Raw genomic sequence first — 22,191 nt, forward strand, 5'->3', positions numbered from 1 at the left:
CTGCTGGCTTAAAGGGTTGGTGCTCGGAGCAGGAGCAGCTTTATAGGAGAGGTGGCCTGATTGGACACTACCACTGCTTGCTATGTCTGGGGGGTGGCTTTATTCTCTCCTTAAATATTTTGGGGTTTAGATTTATATTATATTTGAGTATTTTTGAGTTAAGGTTAAGTAAATGTACATTTCTTTTGGAATAAGTTTTTACATAAGTATTGTTGTGTTTGCAGTTATGATGTAGTGTTGTTGTTGTTAGTCTTCCCCTGTGTGTCAAAATTGGTCTGATCAGCCAATATATAAGTCCCCTTTGTTTGTTGTATAGCAGGTCAGTTGTATTTTTGAGTCTCTTATGTTCAGAGCTTTAGTTTGTTTATTTGACCTCTTTTAAGGGCCCAAAACTTTATCTTTTGTTGTAATGATTTTTTTGGTAAATAAAACCCTTTTGTTTTAAATTTCCCTCTTGACTCCTCATGCCTAACTGCATGGTCCCTCACACTGCCCCTAGGAATCTCTGCGACCAAATTGTCCATTCTTCTTTGTCTGCTTCCAGCGTGGGATTTTTAAAGCCTTTTTTCCTTTTTTGCCCAGGTCATGTCTTTTAAATTTACCTCAACGTTTAATTGTCTTCACAAGGTCTCGTGAACATCTACTGCAGTGGTCAGCAATTGGCAGACCACTGCATTAACGCAGTTATTATTATTATTATTATTATTATTATTATATAGGCCTAAGTCTGTTGCTCACTGGCTCTGAATACACATAAAGTCAAGCCATGGGTCACATGAGGGGTGGGATGTTGATCAGCCAGCAAATCACCCACCCAAAGAAACAGTGGAGGGAGACTACAGACTACTTTGATGCAGCGTGTGGGAGAAGCACAGATAAACGAAAGAAAAGAAAACAATTACCATTGCGAAGTGGATAGCTACAAATTGCAGTCCGATTAGTATTGTGGAAGATCACCGTCTTAGGAACGTTCTTAAAATCGCACTGAATGCCGGCATGTATTAGGCTCCGTCAAGACCAGAGCTGGGTAGTTTATTTTACACGTAACGGCGTTAAGTAATCAGGATAGAAAATTAAAGTAACTGTAGACGCAATGGTACATTTTGTAAAAATGGGGATTACACATAGGAATTACTTTAAGCACAAAGTTTCCATGAAACTGAAAGCGGAGTGCTATTTGCTATTTATGTGTTTCCCGTAAATACACACAGCTAGTGAGGGATCTGTCCCAGATATTGATTGCCGTGTAGCCAGTAGTTGAATGTGGTTACGCCCCTACGCCATCATGCAGACTCTATTTGGACTGATTCCAGCTCTTAGTGAGTAAACACGGCAGCGGGACCCTGGTCCAAGCATAGCCTCCGAGATCGACAGAGGCCAGTTTGACCACTGGGAATACTACCAAAGAAGGTTAAAGTCAAGGGCAGCTGGACTTGGACAAAGATACTAGAAGATGTTTCGTCCTTCATCAGAGAGACTTTACAGTTCTGACTGACTGGTAGGGAAACTCAGCTATTTAACCTCAGTGGGGTCGTTTGCCAGGATCGTCGATACCGCTGGTTCGTTAGTGTTCCTGGTTGTTGTAACGACAGTCGTTATGGTCGTTAGAACCACCCCGAGGCCAAGACTGAACGACCATCGTTGGTATCTTCACCTGAGGCCAAAAGGTTACATTTGTTGAGTTTCCTGGCAAGTGATGGAAGGACCACGTTGTAAGTGGGGGATAAGTGGTGGCGTAGACCCCCTCCTCTGTTCAACCCCCGGGTTGTAGATGGCTTCCTTGACACCTCTTTCAAACCATCCATCTTCTCTGTCTAAAATGTGCACCTGGTGGTCCTCAAACGAGTGTCCTCTGTCCTTCAGATGTAAGTAGACTGCAGAGTCTTGACCTGAGGAGTTGGCCCTTCTGTGTTGAGCCATGCGTTTGTGTAGTGGTTGTTTAGTCTCCCCAATATACAGGTCTGTGCATTCCTCACTGCATTGGACCGCATACACTAGATTGCTTTTCTTGTGTTTGGGTGTGCGGTCTTTGGGGTGTACCAGCATCTGTCTTAGTGTGTTCTTGGGTTTAAAAAACACAGGGATGTTGTGTTTGTTGAAAATCCTCCTGAGTTTCTCTGATACTCCAGACACGTATGGAATCACAATGTTCATCACAATGTGTTTGACCTTCTTTTCTTCAATCCCTGTAGTTTTGTTCTTCCTGGATCTTGTGGCTGTTTTCACAAAGGTCCATTTACGGTATCCACAGGCTTTAAGTGCAGGTGGTTCTGTTCCTTCTCTCTTGTTGGTCTGTTGTCCGCTCTGTGGTGCAGGGTTCTCATGACCCCTAGCTTATGCTCCAGTGGGTGGTGGGAATCAAAAAGTAAGTTTTGATCCGTGTGTGTGGGGGTTTCCTGTACACTCCAATTTGCTCTTGTCCTCTTCAATGTGTACAGCACTGTCCAGGAAGGCCAAACTGTTGTTTTGGACATCTTCTTGTGTGAACTTGATGTTACTGTCCACGGAGTTGATGTGTTCCTGGGTTTTAATTTTGAACCAGGTGTCGTCCACATATCTGTACCAGTTGCCCTTAACTTTAACCTTCTTTGGATAACTATGACCTGGATGACTGAGAACCTTCACAGACATCTTGCTAATCATTTTGGGATGAACACCCCCAGATAGGTACGAGAGTATGAAAGGATAGCCAGGAAAATTGCAGACTACAAAAACCATCTACGGTTTTAACCTGAGATGCCGACAACGCAAACTTATTCCCACCAGCCCACACTTAGGCTCCACGGTGAAAGGACACAGAGCTGGAATAATCCTGGAGAAAGGACAACACCTGTTCCCAGTACGGGCAGAGTGAGCTTTGACCAGTAGTTGTTTCTCTAAAAATACACATCTTTGATACTCTCTTGTCTTTATTTGCGTATTTGGTATTGACGTAATCCAAAAGTAACTAAAAGTAATCAGGTTACATTACTTTTATTTCCTGGTACTTGGATTACATTACTGATTACATTTTTTAACAAGTAATTAGGAGTTGTACTGGATTACATTTTTAAAGTAACCCTCCCAACCCTGATTATAACATTCCTAGCACAGGGGTGTTTCACCAGCAGGCTGGGAATCTTGGGAAAGGAGACCGTGCTCCACATAACACAACTGCCAGCTATTTAAAAAGGAAAATCTGCTGGACATTTTGATGCTTAGTTTTTATTGGGAATCAGGTCAGAATCGAAATATTTTTTTACTGTAAATTTGAGCTGTATGCAACTCTCCTTCACAGAAGAGAAAGCAAAACTTTTTCAAAGCCACTAACCAACAAATAGAAAAACAACATAGATGTTTTAATTTTGTATTGTGTGCAGTTGATACTCAGATTTTAAATATAAGGTAGATTACCTGCAAAAGAGACTTACTTTTGCATGTTACGTAATTGCAAAGTGACAATTAATTTGCTTATGCAACGGGCCTTAAGGGACAAGCGGAGCGCTGTGCACCACCAGAGCAGCTCAGGGAGCAAAGACTCAACAGTCATTCACACCTCTAACAGGAGACGTACATTTCCATCATATCATTGCATCAGACTGTAAACAAACTGTGAAAGCCACACTGAATATACAGTAAGTTAAGACAGCTGGATTGTTGGATTTTATGACTGATGAGTCTGACACAATCGAAAATAAATACAGTAAAAAAATTCACAATAAATAAACAAAGATCCTACTAAATGGGATAGAAGTTGATAAATAAGGTTATTAATACAAAGGTATTATATAATAAAGAAGCAACATAAAGAGATTTATCATATATGTGTCATTGTACAATTTTATTAATGCCAACATATATTGTTAATATATTTTTGAATGCAGTCTATCAGACTGTAGGATGTTTATTTATTTATTGAGCATTTCTTTTACCATTGAGGGCTTGTTTTTTCGTTATTTGTGGGGTCCAAAAACAGGGATTCCACTATATATGTGGGCAGGGATGGGCATAGATACATCAAAATGTATTTTAAAATAACATAACAATTACCCTAATTTTAAGTGTATCAAAATAAACTAAAAGACACGGCAGCCATGCCATATATTAAAATAAACCACTGTATTTTTGTATTATACTAAAAATACTTTTCAAAGGTGTCATGGAAGCACTTTGCAAACTGATTTTATCTATCGGTCACCAGCACACTCATGTTGATTAAGTGGACAATATTTGAGAGCAACAGCTTCAATCTTGTGGCAGACTAACATAGGCAGCAATTTGCAAGCAACTGCTACTTGGGTCAAATTGTTAGCCAGTTAATTGGTAAACAATTTAGTCTAGGCTGATAAAACCAAAACCAAAATTTAACATGAACTGTCAAGAATTCCAGCAATTTATGCAAAGAATTGATGGAAAGGTGGCAACGTACGACGTTTCCAACCAGTGTTTCTCACCATGACCTTCTTCAGGTCTGGAACAGTTTTCTGTTCTGATCTCAACAAGTCTGTGCAAATAACTGAGCAGGTACCAATCAGAGGCAGCATTTTTATGATGTCATATTTCTCACAAAGTATTTTAAAGTATTTTTACACAGCAAAATACAAAACACTAATGTATTTTGATAAAACAATTTTATCAACCCTATAAAATACAAATTACAGAATCCTGTTTTGTATTTAAAATACATATTATAAATATATGTATATTAAATACTGTCCATTTGACAGATTTGTGGGGACCAAATTGCTGGACCCAACAAGTTTAAAAGGCTTTTTGAGGTCAAGACTTGGTTTTAGGGTTCAGGTTAGAATTAGGTTATAGGTAAAGGGGTAAGGTTAGGATAAGGGGCTAGGGAATGCGTTATGTCAATGACTGTCTTGAAGATAGTGCCTCAAGGCTGTGTTTTGTGTGTGTGTGTGTGTGTGTGTGCTGTTGGTGTCTAGGTCACTCACTGTCTCCTCTCAGGTTGTGGCAGCAAAATATGCCGTCTCCTTCCCTTAGTTGTATTTCTAATTTTGAGAAGTCATTTAGCTCTTTGAAATCTGAGTTGTTAAAGTAAATGCCATTGGTTGCTTTACATTGCAGTAGGAAGTGTATCTCTGTCTCTCCTCTCTGTCTTTAGCTTAACTGTCTGACACAGTTGCCTGATAAAAACAAACTCTGTGGTCCGTCCCCTAGGTACAGACAGACTGACTGACTCTTTAGAAAGTGTTGCATGTGACTTGGATGATGCACAATGTGACTTCGGTTAACTTAGTGTCTTGTTCTAAACCAATTTCCAATAGAATCTTCAAACATAGATTTGGTTTGGCACTACACTGTGTTGTCACTCTGTACTGCTAACATTAGAGAACAGGATGACAACAGCATCACTAGAGAAGACACGTGAGGGAAAAGAGGAATCTTAATTCAACAGCTCAGATCATATATCACTAACCTGCTGGAGCATCTACACTGAAACATTTAGACATGTAGAGCACCAATTACTCCTGACTGGCAGTATGCACTTACCTGGGTGTTTCTCAGCTAATCAACTTCACAGTGATAGTCTAACTTTTACAATCTGACTTTTTTTTTATTTCAGTCTGTACAGCGGCTACATCTGTAAAGTGTATGAAGCATGAACACACGTATAATAAATCTAATGTTAGCCACATAGGCTAGCATATTTAGCTTTTCATCCTGGGCAATAGGGAAACATCTCTATATATCAGTCTACACTCACTTTATTAGGTACACTAGTTCAATTACTTGTTAACACAAATAGCTAAGTGCACAAATAGCTAAATATCCAGTTGGCGGCAGTTGTGTGGACGAAAATGCCATGTTGACGTCAGAGGTCAGAGGAGAATGGGCAGACTGGTTCCAGATTACAGAAAGGCAACAGTAACTCAAATAACCATTTGTTACAACCGAGGTATGCAGAATACCATCTCAGAACGCACAACACATCAGCAGCAGAAGACCACACCAGGTGCCACTCCTGTCAGCTGAGAACAGGAAACTGAGGCTACAATTCACACAGGCTCACCAAAACTGGACAATAGAAGATTGGAAAAACGTTGCCTGGTCTGATGAGTCTCGATTTCAGCTGCAACATTCAGATGGTAGGGTCAGAATTTGGCGTAAACAACATGAAAGCATGGATCCATCCTGCCTTGTATCAACGGTTCAGATTGGTGGTGGTGGTGTAATGGTGCAGGGGATATTTTCTTGGCACACTTTGGGCCGCTTAGTACCAACTGAGCATCGCTGAAACGCGACAGCCTACCTGAGTCTTGTTGCTGACCATGTCCATCCCTTTATGTTCACAGTGTACCATCTTCTGATGGCTACTTCCAACAGGATAATGCACCATGTCACGCAGCTCAAATCATCTCAAACTGGCTTCTTGAACATGATAATGAGTTCACTGTACTCCACTGGCCTTCACAGCCACCAGATCTCAATCCAATAGAGCACCTTTGGGATGTAGTGGAACAGAAGATTCTCATCATGGATGTGCAGCCGACAAATCTGCAGCAACTGCGGGATGCTATCATGTCAATATGGACAAAAGTCTCTGAGGAATGTTTCCAACACTTTATTGAAAGTGCGCCACAAAGAATTAAGGCAGTTCTGAAGGCAAAAGGGGGTCCAACCAAGGTGACTAGACTACCAAGGTGTACCTAGTGGCAGGTGAGTGTATGTGTATGGGTCTTTCAAACAAACCAATCCATAGACTACAACTTATCCAGAACTCAAATTATTCTAACCAGGACAAAAAAATCAGACAAGATCATTCAATTTCTCTTTCCTTTTCACTCAAGCCTTTTCTTAAATTAACACATTATATTTGTACAGTATGTTTGTTTGTATTTGTGTATTTTTATGTGTTATACTAAAAAATAAACACATTTAATTCAATATTGTGTCTGGTCTGTAAAAGGGTGGTTGGTCATTCTCCTGACTCAAGATTACAGCACAGGATATCTGGAACTAGATAATCTAAGGGACAGGGACTGTGAGAAAAAGAAAAAGAAATCCTATGTTGTAACTGATATGAATCTGTCTTTTGTCATTCAAATCAGCTCTATCACACAAGGAAATTCTTCAGATAACTTTTGGGTTGAGTAATGCTTTCTACTGTAATAACTAAAACCAGACAGGATGGGGCGCTAACAGGCTGGTGAATGATGACATAATAAGCCTGCGCTTCATGAACATGTCTCATGCTCGTTCAGAGGGGACATTTGATCCCACGCTGCCTAAAACCAATACATGGTGTTTTAGTCTTATATCAATACATTAATACATTGGGCATAGTAAATGTATATACTGCTGTTACATTACTGTTTTTTCCCTGACACAAATACCATTTTCATTCATAGAAGATGTATGACTGTGATCCTCTTAAACAATAACAAAACAAACATCTCTTACTGGTAAAGGCAGAATTGATTAAGTTAAGTAGTATTTTAGCAATATGAGGACTTTTTTTATTCCAGTCCAGCTGTTGGGTTAAGTCATTAAGAGTCGAGCCAGCCATTGGGAGCACCGGTGGGCCAGAACTTTGATGGTAGACTTTATTTGTCCAGATGTTTTATTTTTTATTTCACATATTACAACCAAATTGTCACAGTCAGTTAAGGTTAAGGTGTAGTGTACCAGTTATTGCTCCAAATAAAGAAGGTAGGTCACTAGGGGCCACTTTCATTTGTCTGACCTATTTTCCTTCATTCCTGAGCTAGGGGCAGGCGTTCTTGGGTACAAATATGCCTTCCAGTTGTACAGGTTCAGCAATGGCAATGCAAGGAATTTGGTTCAAAGAGTCACGAGTTCTTGTCCTACCAATGTATGCACTGAACCAGAAAGTAAAAAATCAGTAGTCTAGGCAAGGTGATCCTGCTGCTTTGCTGGTGTGAAGACAAGTAACACCTGCAGCATAACCTGCCAGAGAGAGGATGAGGCAGACAGCAGTCTCTGAACATGACTTCATGTGGCTCTGCTAAAGCTGAAATGACTCATTGTGGCGAGTTGTGTCTGTACACTGCTGTTTTTTTCTGAACATCTTTAATAGCTGCAGTTCCAGAATAGCTTCCTATGAAAATTTTATTTAAACATACATTTTAGCCAAATGATTGAAAACAATAATAATGAAAGGATAAATCTGGCTTTATTATCTGTTTTCAACATAGTCAACAAATCCCATTAAATATTAAAAAACTCATAATTAACTAATTAATCAACTCTTAGCCTCTCAGCCCCACACCCATTTTGTCCTACTAAAGAAATAAAATCTTTAACTAATTTACTTTTTTTTTTTAATGTTCAGTAATTCCCCAAACATGTGGACACTGTAGTTTTAGTAAATATTACTGAAATAGGAGTAAAGAAACAACAGGAATATTTTCATTGTGGTGAAGAAACGTGTGACCCAGTGCAATGTCATTTGTGTAGCTAACTGATATGCTTTAATCATTTTTGGACAACACATTCAATGCAAAGCACATAACTATGAACATTCTTCTTATAAGCAATTTTAAATAAACCAAAAGCCCCTAGCCTCCCTCCCCTGCATCCTCCATCAAATATTAGAAACCCCTCTCAGGATGATGCAACACCTGTCCAGATCAGTTTCAACAAAATCTGAACATTATCATTTTCATGGATTATATTATTATAGTATTTATCTGTAGAGTTTGTGTAACACTGAATTAAAACTGTGTAAAAAGTTCTATTTCAGTTATTTGTTTGTTTATTTTTGATAAACCACACTGTGTGCAATATTGAGATAAATGTACATTTTATTTATCCAACCTTATTGGCATGGCAAATTTTCAGCACTACATCAAACAATCAAAACAATTTTGAATTAGCAAAATCACCTTGAAATATTTTCCCAGAAATGATCATTCTAGATGCTGATCTGAACCAGCTGTAAAAGAAAGCATAAATACAGGGATTGAGCATTGAATTTGACAGTGTAAGCCAGTTAAGTGTTTCAATCACAGAGACTGGTGGGGGATTATAAGTGAAAGGCTGTAAGATGATACAAAGAAAGTAAGGAGTCAAACATAATAGAAAAACTCCCATCACAATAGCCAGAGTTTTGGTGGCTTTTTTCTCCATCTTACTGAAAGTTTCTCCAGACTTTGTGCTCTGACAGGCTGTGTTCTGGATGATGCGTGCCTGTCTCTGTGCAACAAGGAAAATCTTCAGGTAGATACAGAGCATTATGATCACTGGGAGGTAAAATGAGAAAACAGGTCCCATAGTGTTTGCCATTACAATATCAACTGAACATATTTCTTTACATGTTCCTTGGCTGAATCCTCCAATTATGATGCCAATTCCAATTAGAGCAGAAATACCCCAGCTGACCAGGATCATGATCACAGTAACATGAACATTAATTTTAGTTGTATATGTCAGAGGCTGACATACTGCATAATATCTGTCTATGGAAATACAACATAAGTTCAGAATAGAAGATGTGCACAACGATACATCAAAGCCATCTCTTATTTTACAAAATAGATCTTCGTGATACAAACATGAGGTTACAGTAAATGCCATGCTGAAAGGAAAGACTAAAACTCCTACAAGCAGGTCAGCCACAGCCAGAGACAGGATGAGGTAGTTAGTAGGGATGTGGAGCTGTTTGAAGTAAGTGATGGAGGTTATTACAAGAAGGTTCCCACATATTGTGGCAACAGATAATAAGCAGAGGAAAATATATAACAATACACATATTATGGAAGGGTTGCTTGTAAATACATAAGTTGTATTATCAAATTCATAACAGGGATGTATGTCATTAACAGTGAAAGTTCTGTTGACTTCTGGTTCCATGCCTCTAGATTCCTGCAATTCAATGTTCCATTATTAAACAATTAAACATTTAAAATCATGTTATTGATATTTCCTTCAGCATATATCCACAACAACATCAATATTCATTCGGAACAAAGATAACAAGGTTAAAATCACTAAAGACCTGTAGTTTATTAAGAGTCACACCATGCACTTCAAGTTAGCCGATCAGTGTTGAGGTGTGTCCTCATTCACTTTCCCACTGTGCTGAACCTTTAGACTTGATATTTAAATAATCAGCCCCCACATAATTAGCATAATAAATTCAAAGATCTGTCCAATCAGATAGCATACACTATATTCTGTTATGGCAGAAAATTGTGTCCTCTTATATTTGATCTTTTATGTATGATCTTTTAATATTATTATTATTACTATTATTGTTATGGCTTATAGATATATATGTATTGTGTTTTTATCCTTAACCTTTCCTCTCCTATACTCCTTATATTAATCCATCCACATTTACTAGGGTTTGGGTCAGAGCTGTGAGATTGTTTTGGTGTTTTCCCCCTCTTGTTGTTCCTCTCCTCTCCTTTGTTTGCCTGTGATATGAGGGATATAAAATGTATGTGTGTCCTTGAGTCTGTTCTAACACCTCAGTATAGTCCATGCAAGAACAGTGTTGTGTGTCCTTAGTCAGTGTGCCACTCTGAAAAACCTTTGGAATTGGAACAGTTTTTTATCAACCTCTATCTCATTTCATAAATTAACACACACTTTGCTAATTCAGCCAGATGTGGGTACCTGTTTCCTGTTGGCATGAAATCCAAAGATACAAAATGGTGATGATGATACATGAATTTTGGGTGTGTTCACTTGCAAGTGTTTAAAAGCAACATTATGTAAGATTTGGGTTTTTTTGTGCAATTTGTAAGTGAATGTGTCTGTCAATAATAAAGACAGCTATGCACGTGCATTTGTTACAATTACATTACTTATGATCAAAAACTAGCAAGTCGACTACTTTGCCAACACAGTCAAAGATAAAGCAAATGTGACAACACAAGACATAGCAAACCAGCCACCCACTAGTCGAACTGAAAGAATGCCAGCTATGCATCTGTTTTGCTGCCTTTTATTTAATGAAGCTTTCACCAACGTCCACCAGCCTTTCTTGGTCACTCTCATCTCAGCTTCTTCTGTCATCATCTTCTTCGGTGTTTTTGTGTCTCCCAACATGTTGTCCGTAAAGCCTGCTGAGCCCAATTATGTCGCCTGGCACCTTACTCCACCAGTAGCAGCATAATTTTGCTTAAAACTTGGGTGGCAAGCAAGCCAACAAAGCTTGACAACAACCAACGCAAGAGCACTTACAGCAATGTTACCAATGTCTGGGAGTGTTATCTAGTAAGTTGGCTAACATCAACTCGGGATTTATAACTGGCAGCTAAACCTCTGTCTGATTTTGCTCGAGTCGACAACATTGCTAACACAGGCAAGCATCAAGTAAGCGAATAGAAGTACGTGTGTACTTATGTTATCTGTGTAACAGTGCCAAGTTAAAAGGAGTTAGTTACCATGCAAAGACGGTGTGTCTGTGTGAAGCATAACATTTCTAACCAATTTAGCAATGGCTGAGGACTGTGATTACATAACCTCACATTAATGATCACAACAATAAAACACATCAATGTACATTTACAACAGCTAAACAGTCCTGTGCTTAACCAATTTAACGTTGCAGTTAAGCTATGTGAAGCTATGCAATGCCCAGTATCTTACTAGTCCATTGAAGAAAAAGATGCTTGGGTGTTGCTATGTTAGCTGACAGGTCTGTTGTGGATGGAGCCAGATGGAAAAGAAGTGTTTAATTGCTGTCTGTGTCGTGATACAGATGAGAGGGTCCAGTCGCTCTGTCTGTTCTCCTGGTTGCAGGATCTTAAGTGGGACCTTGTGTCGCAGCTGTAAAATTAAAGAGGTCTGCTTGGTGTCTGGTTTGACCAGGCCAAGCTGGGAGGCCGCTGTGGCCTGCGGTTCCGTCCAGATGAGGAGCAGAGCGGAGAGAATGGAAAGAGAAAGAGACAGACCTCGTGCTGCTGGTTTTGTCAATGAGATGTCTGAAGTCACAGGTAATTGACCAATCCAAGCTGCAGTCAAGTCAAGTCAAATTAAGACAACAATGGACTAATTCACTTTTGTTAGGTCCCAGTGATCCAAATAGATCCAAATGCAGGAGCACATACCGTTTTTGGTGTTTATTAAAGATTTAACAGAAATAGGGAGGCAAAATCCCAGAGGAAAGTCCTAACTGAAGGCAAACAAATCCATGGGAGTTCAGACAGGCAAAATCGTGGTACAGGCCCCTGGGGCAGCAGGATTTGAGCTTATCGAGGTAACTTCGGGGTTTTCAGTACCACAGTGACAGTGGTTCTGGGGTAGATCTCCATGGTAACTTCTGTTGAACGGCTAACCTGCTCCGGAGCAGGTTATGTTCCAGATCAACAATCGTCAAGAGATCAACTGAATGAAAACGCCGCCTACTGACCAATCAGATCTCTTTGGAAATGACATCACCATCTGTAGGAAATCCCACAGACTGTTTTATAGGTTGCTTTTATGTTTGCTGCCGTGATGTGAAACTTTTGTAGGCTAGCAATATCATCCTACAGAGACTGATTGACAGCCTGGTAAGCTTACACTGAACATCTGGTCTGATTTTATCAATAGACATAAACTAGGAGAGGAGTGAGACCGTTGAGCTGGTTAGCCTATGATGATAGATTTAAACCAAGTTAGAACCGACCTGACCTTTAATGACTGGGAGAGAAAGGGAATTAAAAAATGTTTTTTTCTTCTTTGTTGTTTCTTCCCTGAATGTAGAATGAACAAAAACTTAGTACATACTACAGTTTAAAAAAGCCTTGTAAGCTTTGAAATGTGTTTTATATTTTTTATTTGCTCCCCAGTCCGTTTCACACAGCCTGTCACAGACGTTAAAATAAACGGGTTTCATTTTTCTTATGTGAGGCCGAATATTATGAGAAGTTTGGTAGGGATATTGAAATTAAACAACAATATCAAATCAACGCATTATTATAGAATACGCCTGTTCATTTGCGCATTCACATTGTTTCTGTCTCCCTGTGGGTGTCAGCTGCAGCTGTATTATTTAGACTAGGCTATGTGGTATCTCTGCAGTGTTACAGTTTGCTCTTTGTTTGTAAAATATGCCGCTCTGCTGCCAGTGGACTTGTTCATGTCTGCGATTGATCATCTGCTGCTAACACTGCCTCTTTTATGTGAATGCGCTCACGGCTCGATTGGGAAACCCTCGGTTGAGTTATTGAGTTGGTAACCAGCCTTTTGGGAATGCTTATCCAGATCGTGATTGTTAGGGTTAGTGAAGCCAGTGGCCTGTACTACAAAGTGAGGTAACTGGCTTATCTAGGTAACTTCAGGAGTAACTTTGTGACGTCAGGTGTAACTTCCCAGTTAACCCGTACTATGAAAGGTGGATAGGTGTTAACCGAGGTCTGTTTCCATGGCAATTTACGCTGCATCTCTAAACTGCTTCGAGCAGGTTTTGTTCGTGGTTAACTCGAGGTTACCCTGTATACGTGGACTACACACCACATCCGTACCCAGTGTTAATGATGATAACTTTGATATTAATTTCACACCACTTAATAAAATATTTTTAGATTTCATCCTGACTTGTTCCACTGCGGTTACAGCTGAAATGACATTATTCTTCACACAACAGCATTACGCTCATACAGCGAGCCCTGCAGCCTCTGTGATTTGAGGGAGGAGATCTTGATTAATTAACGGGACAGTTTCTGAGAAGTGAATTATCCTAATTGTTGTCACATATTCAAATTGACTATTTTACATGCCCAAAAAATATGGAGCCATGTTGCGGGTTAATAGACCGAGAACACAAATCCTAGATGAAAGTATCAAATCAAAGAACAGAAACACCTATGACTGTGGGCTAAACTCACCTATTTCCTCACTGATAAATCCGATTGTGAAGCCTAACATAATTTTCCACCACATGCATAATACAGGAAAGGGGTGTGTGTGATGTTGCAGCCTTGGAAAGTGAAGCAATTTGAAAAAAACAACATTATTTTGCGAGTTTCTCTCATAAATGTATACAATGTCAGAGAATATATCCAAGTTTGTAGCTTGTTGTGATTATTATTTTCTTTTAAATCTACCTCAGTAATCTTGAAAATTCTTTCCCCCTCTCCCATGGCTCCAATTTTTTTTATTACAGTGGACATAATGTGCAGTTGTATCTTTACATCTTAATGATATTGCACATAAATGAAGGGTCCATAAAATAGGCTACATAATAAAGAATTAGCCTATAATAAGAACAATGTGGAGGTTATTACAAATTTACTGAATGCGATACCAACAATCCTCCCTGGCTTTGTCGGCCGACACAGTGTTAGATTTGGCTGTTATTGTGTCCTTAAACTCCTCATACCCTGACAATATCAACATGGATTCTTCTGGGGAAAATACGGAGCATGCGCCGTTGCGAAAAACTCTGTCTGCATAGCGGAACATGCCCTTTTATGCAAACGTGCACCAAGTCCAATTTAGTTAACACCGACTCAACTAACCAACATCTTATTCACTGTTGTAGTACAGTTTAACCCCAGTGTAGACAGTCAGAGTTTGTTAACCCTGAGTTTGCTTGATAACCCTGAGTTAACTCTGAGTAGGTTGAACTCCCTTTGTAATACAGGCCACAGTTAATGAAAATATATCCTGGGTATGTTGAACTCGCTTTGTGATACAGGCCCCTGGTCTATTTACATCTGTGTTTATCATTTTGATCTTGTCTGCACTGAGTTTCTATGTCATCATCCTTGTTTTAGTCTGTTTCACCGTTTTGTCTGGAGTCTGTCTGTATTATCAGTTAATTAGTCTGCTTGGTTTGTTTTGTACTTTGAGTGTTGTCGGTTTCCTGTCTTGTTTGGTTTTATTCTGTGCCTGTCTTCGTTCTTGTTTTATTCTGTTAGTGTCTGGTGTTTCATTCATGCTTGGCTTCTGTCTGCCTGTCTGGTAAGTGTTAGTTTGGGTCTCTGTCTGTTTCGTTGTTTGGTCTGTTCTGTGTCTTGGGTTTCATGTCCTGATAGTTTTTGTCTTGTGCTCTGTCTGCTTGTTTCCTGTTCTGTTTAGTTTTCATCTGTTGGGTTGTTCAGTTTGTTTCTGCATTAGGTCTGGTCCTGTCTTGTCTGATGATTGGTGTCACCTTCTTGCCTGCCTCTGTGTTCTGTCTGATTTCCTCATGTGCTCCAACTGGTCTTGTTCCCACCCTGCTCGTTACCTTGCGTTTAAATGTATGTCATTTCTGTTCTGTCCTTGCTGGTCCATGTATACTTCACAAGGAGTATGTGCTGTGTCTCAATTCAAGTACTTCCTTTCATATACTAACATGCAGTACACTGCGTACACTATGTACTTACTTGCTTAGTGCGTTTATTTCGACAGGATAGCTTTGCCTCAAATCAAGCACTGCTGTTGTGCACTAACTGGAAATGACAATTGCAAGATTGTGCAATACCCCCATCACAGAGAGCCCCAAAATAACAGCCAGGCTTTATTACCCCAAATAAATGCTCAGAATCGGGGTTTATTGCCAAGTTCTAACTTATAAGCAATTTGCTTTGTTGTATTGGTGCATTAATAAGAATTACATAAAATAAAAGCAATAGAAAGCAAGTATTGTAACCACCACTCTACACTAACAATGTAATGTCTGTCTTAATAATAATGATTATAATAGCAAAGCAACAACAGTTAAATTACTCAAAATGTAATGACAGAATAAAAGTGGTACCAACATTTAAGCTATCTTACGGCTGTGGTTTCCTGTGCCGTTATTGCTGGACTCGTCTGCTGCTTTGGCTGCAGTGGCATGTGTGACTGCAGGAGCTGAGGGCTATGTGAGATGTGGATTTTTGATTTCCATGAGCTGTAAGTTGTAATCATCAAGATAAAACAAAAAAGTTAACTTTCTGAAAAAGTTAACTTTTTGTGGAATCAATCTAGAATACATGAAAGTTTTGCTTTTTGACTTTTCCATAATATTGTAGTTTTCACAGAAATGACATACATTTAATTATTACAGACATGATGTCATTACACATGGGTATTTGATTTTGAAAGAAAATGTGAAATTTTGTGAACATGGGTGTGTGGAAGGGATCTTACAGTGGAGACCTTGAGGCAGGCATCTGTTATAACAGACGTATAGGTAACAAACAGTATTTGATAGGACACTATCTGTCACAGAGCAATAGTCACAGAGCCATATGGAATGCCCTGCTAAGTTATTTACACTGGTTAAATAAACTCAAATTCCAAATTTATCTGTTATCTGCAAGTGTTATTGTGCTAAAATGAGCGTAATTTTCAGTGTTAAACAAGAAATACAAGTGTGTATATACAGTAAATATTTGTCAGACAGTGAATATATTATAGTTATAATATTGTTTCAACCTTTATCACCATTCTCCAATTAAAATGGTATTTGGACAGTCAAATCAAAAATTTAAAGGAGTTTTAAGTTTACAAAATCACCTTGAAATATTTTCCCAGAAATTATCATTCTTAAAGCTGATCTGAACCAGGTGTAAAAGAAAGCATAAATAAATGGATTGAGCATTGAATTTGACAGTGTAAGCCAGTTAAGTGTTTCAATCACAGCAACTGGTGTTACATCATATGTTAGAGGCTGAAAGATGATACACAGGAAATAAGGAGTCCAGCATAAGAGAAAAACTCCCATAACTACAGCCAGAGTTTTAGTGGCCTTTCTTTCCATCTTTGACAGTTGCTCCAGACTTTGTGCTCTGACACGTTGTGTTCTGAATGCATTTTGCCTGTCTTTGTGCAACAAGGAATATCTTCAGGTAGATACAGAGCAATATAATGACAGGGATATAAAAAGAGAAAATACATGCCAGAGTGGTTGATATTAGAGAATCAATTAAACAACTTTCTCCACATTTTCCTTGATTAAAACCTGCAATTACGATGCCAATTCCAATTAGAGCAGAAAATCCCCAGCTCACCAGTATCATGATCACAGTAACACGATCATTGATTTTACTTTTATAAGCGAGAGGCTGACACACTGCATAATATCTGTCAATAGAAATACAACATAAGTTCAAAATAGAAGCTGTGCTCAGTGTAACATCAAAGCTTCCTCGTACTTTACAAAATAAACCTTCATGATACCAACACAAGGTTACAGTAAATGCCATGCTGAAAGGAAAGACTAAAACTCCTACAAGCAGGTCAGCCACAGCCAGAGACAGGATGAGGTAGTTAGTAGGGATGTGGAGCTGTTTGAAGTAAGTGATGGAGGTTATTACAAGAAGGTTTCCACATATTGTGACAACAGACAATGAACCAAGAAAAATATATAATAATATACATTTTATGGAAGGGTTGGTCTTAAATACGTATGTTGTATTATCGAATTCATAACAGGGATGTATGTCATTAACCGTGAAAGTCCTGTTGACAGTCAGTTCTGGTTCCATGCCTCTAGATTCCTGCAATTCAATGTTCCATTATTACATTCAGAAAACATTTTAAATACTTTAAGTACACAAAATGAATGTTGGAACACAGACAATAAGTCACTTAAAATCACTAAAGACCTGTAGTTTAGTAAGAGTCATACCATGCGCCTCAAGTTAGCCGATGCAACAGTGTTGAGGTGTGTCTCAGTTGCCACTGTGCTGAACCTTTAGACTTGATATTTAAATAATCAGCCCCCACATCATTACCATAATAAATACAAAGGTCTGTCCAATCAGATGGCATACATCAAACTACATTCATGTTTTCTTGTGATATGAGGGGAAAATGTGTATGTGTCCTTGAATCTTCTCTAATGTTTTCAAAGTATTTTAACTTCTTTTTCTAGAAACCTGATTTAAGATACACTGTACTGCATAAAGATGCAATGCAATAATCTTAACTGCAAATGAGCTCCTTGCCCATGAAGCAAAAATATCTTGGCCAAGATTGTCCCCCAAAAAATGCATTACTGGGTCTCAGATGTATTATTATTTCTGTCTTACAACACTTTTTTTCACGACAATTACAGCTATCGTGTCTTATTTGTTTTGCCTATTTGTGGACCCCTTGAAATAGAAGTGAAGAGCTCCTCTTTGCCTGTAGTGGCTTCAATTAAGCCAATGCCTTGCCCATTGTTTTTATTACCCTTTATTAGAAAAGTTTTGGAAGAAAAAACTTTTGTCAGAAAATTTGGTATGATCTTGAGTTTGTGTGGACCCCCACCAGGCCAGTAAATGGGGGAGGGTATTTGGAACTCAGCTATTAATTGAATTATTACGGTAAAATATTTTGCATGCTGCAGTGCTGAGGATGAATTTAAGAGTCTTATAGCTTGGGGGAAGAACCTGCTCTGTAGTCTGGTGGTGCAACAAAAGAAGCTTCTAGATCTCTTGCCAACAGGGTGAACAGACTGTGGCTGGGGTGGGTACTGTCTTTTAGTATCCTGGTACCAATGATCTTCTGAGCAGTTTTAATCTCCCGCTGCAGAGCTCTCCGGTCCTGGGCCGTGGACATACCATGCCAGTTAGTGATGTTTCCAGTCAGGATGGTTTCTACTGCTCCTCTGTAAAAGTTGACAAGAAATTGGCACGGGAATTTTGCCATCTTAAGTGTCCTTAAGAAATACAGCAATTTTGAGCTTTTATCGCCGACATGGAGATGTGAGATGACCATGTCAGATTATGTGATACTGGAGGAGGTGTAGCTGCTCTTCCGAAATGTCTGGGGTCTGTTTTTGAGGATGTCCAATATCCAGTTGCAGTTTGCTGATCAGTTTCATGGGGGAGATCGTGTTGAATTCTGAATTTTTTTTTCAGGGTGTGTGAAGGCTGAATGGAGGGCAGTGAAGATGGCACCCTCTGACGATATGTTGGCTCTGAAAACAAACTGGTGAGGAGCCAGGCTGGCTGGGATTATGTTCTTTATGTGTTGGAGAACCAGTTTCTCTAAGCACTTCATCAGTGTAGTAGTAGTAGTGTAGTTGTTCTCCTCTCCTGTAACAGTGATGGCTCTACAGTCTGGAGAAGTCAAAAGTGGTCTCCATGGAAGACTTATGGCCAAAAACCCATACCTCCGACATGGAAACAAACAACTCAACTATGCATGAAAACACAGGAACTGAGGTATACAAAAATGGCAGCAGGTGCTCTGGACTAAATATATTTGTCTATAGCAGAAAGCTGGAGAGCGGTACGTTAGAGTAAGAATGAGTGTCTGCACGCAACAATGAAGTATCCTAACACTTTACAATAGTCTAATACACACTATAAGGTAGCCTTAGACATATTTAAGGTTAAGACTTATAAAACAGGCAACTGAAAAATAGTTGCAGGTCCTGAGCCATACTTATATCATTTGCCCCTCATTCCTTCTTTAATATGTGGTTTATGTGGTTAAGGGCAAGTTCAATTCTACAACTGTCACAAATCCCCGGCTGTGACACCTGTATGGAAGTGAGTGTTTTTGTTTGTCCTGCAACTGTGGTTTGTGTGTTGTGTGCTTGGTGTGTTTCGATTCTGTCTGTGTTTTTCTCCCTGTCTCTCTCTTGCTTGCTCTTAGTAGACCAGTTACTAGTGGTTTTGGCACTGTGGGCAGGTGCCAAGTCCTGCTGGAAATGGAAATCAGCATCTCCATAAAGCTTGTCAGCAGATGGAACGAAAGGTTACGATATGGCAACCCTAGTTCTATAAGCACAGGCGGAGCCCTCTACTGGACTCTGTGGGTACTACCTCTTCCAATCACACGCACGCACTTGCCCACTGAAATTTTATCACTTATAAATAGCAGTGTCCCTACTGCCTCAGAATCCGACCGCCTCTTCAGCAGACGGCGTCAGAGTGGCATGGCTCATTGGTAGAGGGCTCTGCCTGTGCTTATAGAACTAGGGTTACCATATCGTAACCTTCGTTCTATCTCACACAGGCAGAGCCCTCTACTGGGTACAGTGGGTGGAGCCCGATGACTGTCCGCCCTAGCCGCGACAAGCCAAAGCCCACCACACCCGGTCGGCCACAGGCCGGCCAAAGCCCCGACCACCACATCACCTTGTGACAGAATGGTGGGACACCTCTGAGAAGGTCGCTGGACCAATAGGGGCTTGGCCTGACCATTAACACCTGGACTGCCCTGACTTCTCACTGGAACGTCAGGCACTGCCAGTGTATGTTCCCCCTCAACACCCCAGTAGTCACCAGATCCTCACTTTTCAGCCCGACATATCCAAGAGATAGAAATGCACAAACGGGCACAGTAAAGCCCAAGATGCCATTGTGCAGATCTCTTCGACACACACCCCGCTGAAAAAGCGTCGTAGACACTTCCACACTTCTGAGTGGAATGTGCACGCACCGGGTCTGTTCCCGCCCGTGTACAGGCTTGGGAGATTCGCTCACAAAGCCAGCTGGCCAGGCTCTTCTTGGACAGGGTTTTACTGACTGCACTGAAACAGACGAAGAGCTGACCAGTGCATCAAATGGGCGCTGTGTGCTCTACATAGGTTGTTAGCCTAGCACACATGGACATAATAGATGCATTCTCACTTCACTGTACCCTAAGTTGGGTAGGAGGGTAGAAAGCATCCATTATTGACTCTGTACTTGATAAAACACAGTGGACCAACACCAGCACTTAGCACTCCAGACTGTAGAAACTTCACACTGGACTTCAAGCAACTTGGAATCTGTGTTTCTCCACTCGTCCTCCAGGCTGGGACCTTGACAAAGACATCCTCCAAATGAAATGCAGAATTTACTGTCATCTGAAAAGAGGATGCCTGATGGCTCTTGATGCACCTACTGCAGCCTCAGTCCACTCCTTTTGAAGCTCCCCTAACTCCATACAAAGACACTTCATATTGGGTTTTCCTTTAATTGATCACCTATCTGTATCTATCTATCTATGTTTGATTGTGTTTTGGGTGAACTGGCCCTTTTATATGAATGAGTCAACCATTTTGTCTTGTCGTTTTAAGCTGTCATAAGTCATAAAAGGCCATCAACATAATGTGCCTCACTGTCTGTCGGCAGACAGTTTTGTTGCACTTGTGTCTGCAAAAAGTAAAAGGGATTGAACAAGTGATGCTATTATTTGCCTGAGCCACCCAAAAAAAGCGAGTCCTTATGTGTTTGTCGTCATTTCTGTGTAGTCCTTGTCGGATTGTTGTCTTGTCTCCCTGTGTCCGTTCGTCTACCTGTTCACTGTCTGCACGCTCATGGATTATTACACTCCACTGCTTGGATTATTGTTTTGTTACGTTGCATTGGGATTTTGGACTTTACTTTCATCTTTTGAATTTTAATAAACATGTCAAACTCATCCAGTAATTTTTCCAGTTTAGGTGAGAAAAAGTAGATGTTGCAGTGATGCCTTTGCAGCGTACCTGGAGCTGATGAATTTGGGGAAGGAAACTCCTAGCTGATCCATTTTAGTTCTTCGAAGTGTAAATATGAGAGAGTTGTAAGTGTGGATGTTGATGTTGGATAGACTGGGATGATGACAAGACTTATAGGTGGATGACAACTGCCTAGACTTTATTTCATCGTATATGGGAATGTCCACCAGTACTGTCATTCTGGAGGCAGGTGTTGGATCTGGCGAGCCAGGTCATTGATAAGGAAGTTCCCCTTAGTCCTAAAATGTGCTTATTAAACCTCTACCCAGATGGCTTTATAACCTTGAACAAAATCAGGTCTTTATTGAATATTTGTTTGAATTCAGACACACACTGTGTCACATCACAAAAACTAGGCTTGACTTATTTTTATGGTTGTTGTACATAATAAGTTTGAGTGTACACTTTCAGATTCATGACTTTGGATGCCACAGCTTCTACTTTGATCCTTAGTGCCTGTTTATTGTATGTAATGTGCCTTGCTGTATTTTTGTCGTAAAATAACAAAAGTTCAAAAAATACATATTTTTTAAAATATTGCCGGACTACAGAGGTGGGCGTGTTGTGCTGTGAAGAATAGCTGGTGACAGTATGAGAGGGAGTCTGCTGTTGAGGAGAGGGTTGGTGTTGGCTCTCGCGGCCTTGCCTCCAGCGTCCGCAATTTCCTGACCTCGCTGATGGAGGAGAAGAAGCCTGGGATCCGCAAGGATTTGGAGAGATCTTGTTAGGGGAGCTAGATCCCGGTGGGCCATGGTATGTTAACCACTGAGCGCAAGTGGCAAACCGTTTCAAACAGATCATGGTACAAATTGTCCTCTGAATCAGGCAAGTTGATCTATATTTCTGGATCCATAATGATTATTGGTTAAATGCAAAAAGAATTTTGTGTGACCATGTGGTAAAGCATG

General features: G+C 40.0%; 1 protein-coding gene and 1 pseudogene across 1 annotated transcript; both read right to left on the reverse strand.

Moving 5' to 3' along the window:
- Positions 1-8,817: 8,817 nt before the first annotated feature.
- LOC123978025 (trace amine-associated receptor 1-like) lies at positions 8,818-9,813 on the reverse strand. The gene has a single exon (XM_046061126.1). The coding sequence runs from the start codon at positions 9,811-9,813 to the stop codon at positions 8,818-8,820; it is 996 nt and encodes a 331-aa protein (XP_045917082.1).
- Positions 9,814-16,351: 6,538 nt separating this feature from the next.
- LOC123978195 lies at positions 16,352-17,351 on the reverse strand (annotated as a pseudogene).
- Between the last annotated feature and the right edge of the window lie 4,840 nt (positions 17,352-22,191).

Source organism: Micropterus dolomieu, linkage group LG10 (assembly GCF_021292245.1).
Source record: "Micropterus dolomieu isolate WLL.071019.BEF.003 ecotype Adirondacks linkage group LG10, ASM2129224v1, whole genome shotgun sequence".
NCBI lineage: Eukaryota > Metazoa > Chordata > Actinopteri > Centrarchiformes > Centrarchidae > Micropterus > Micropterus dolomieu.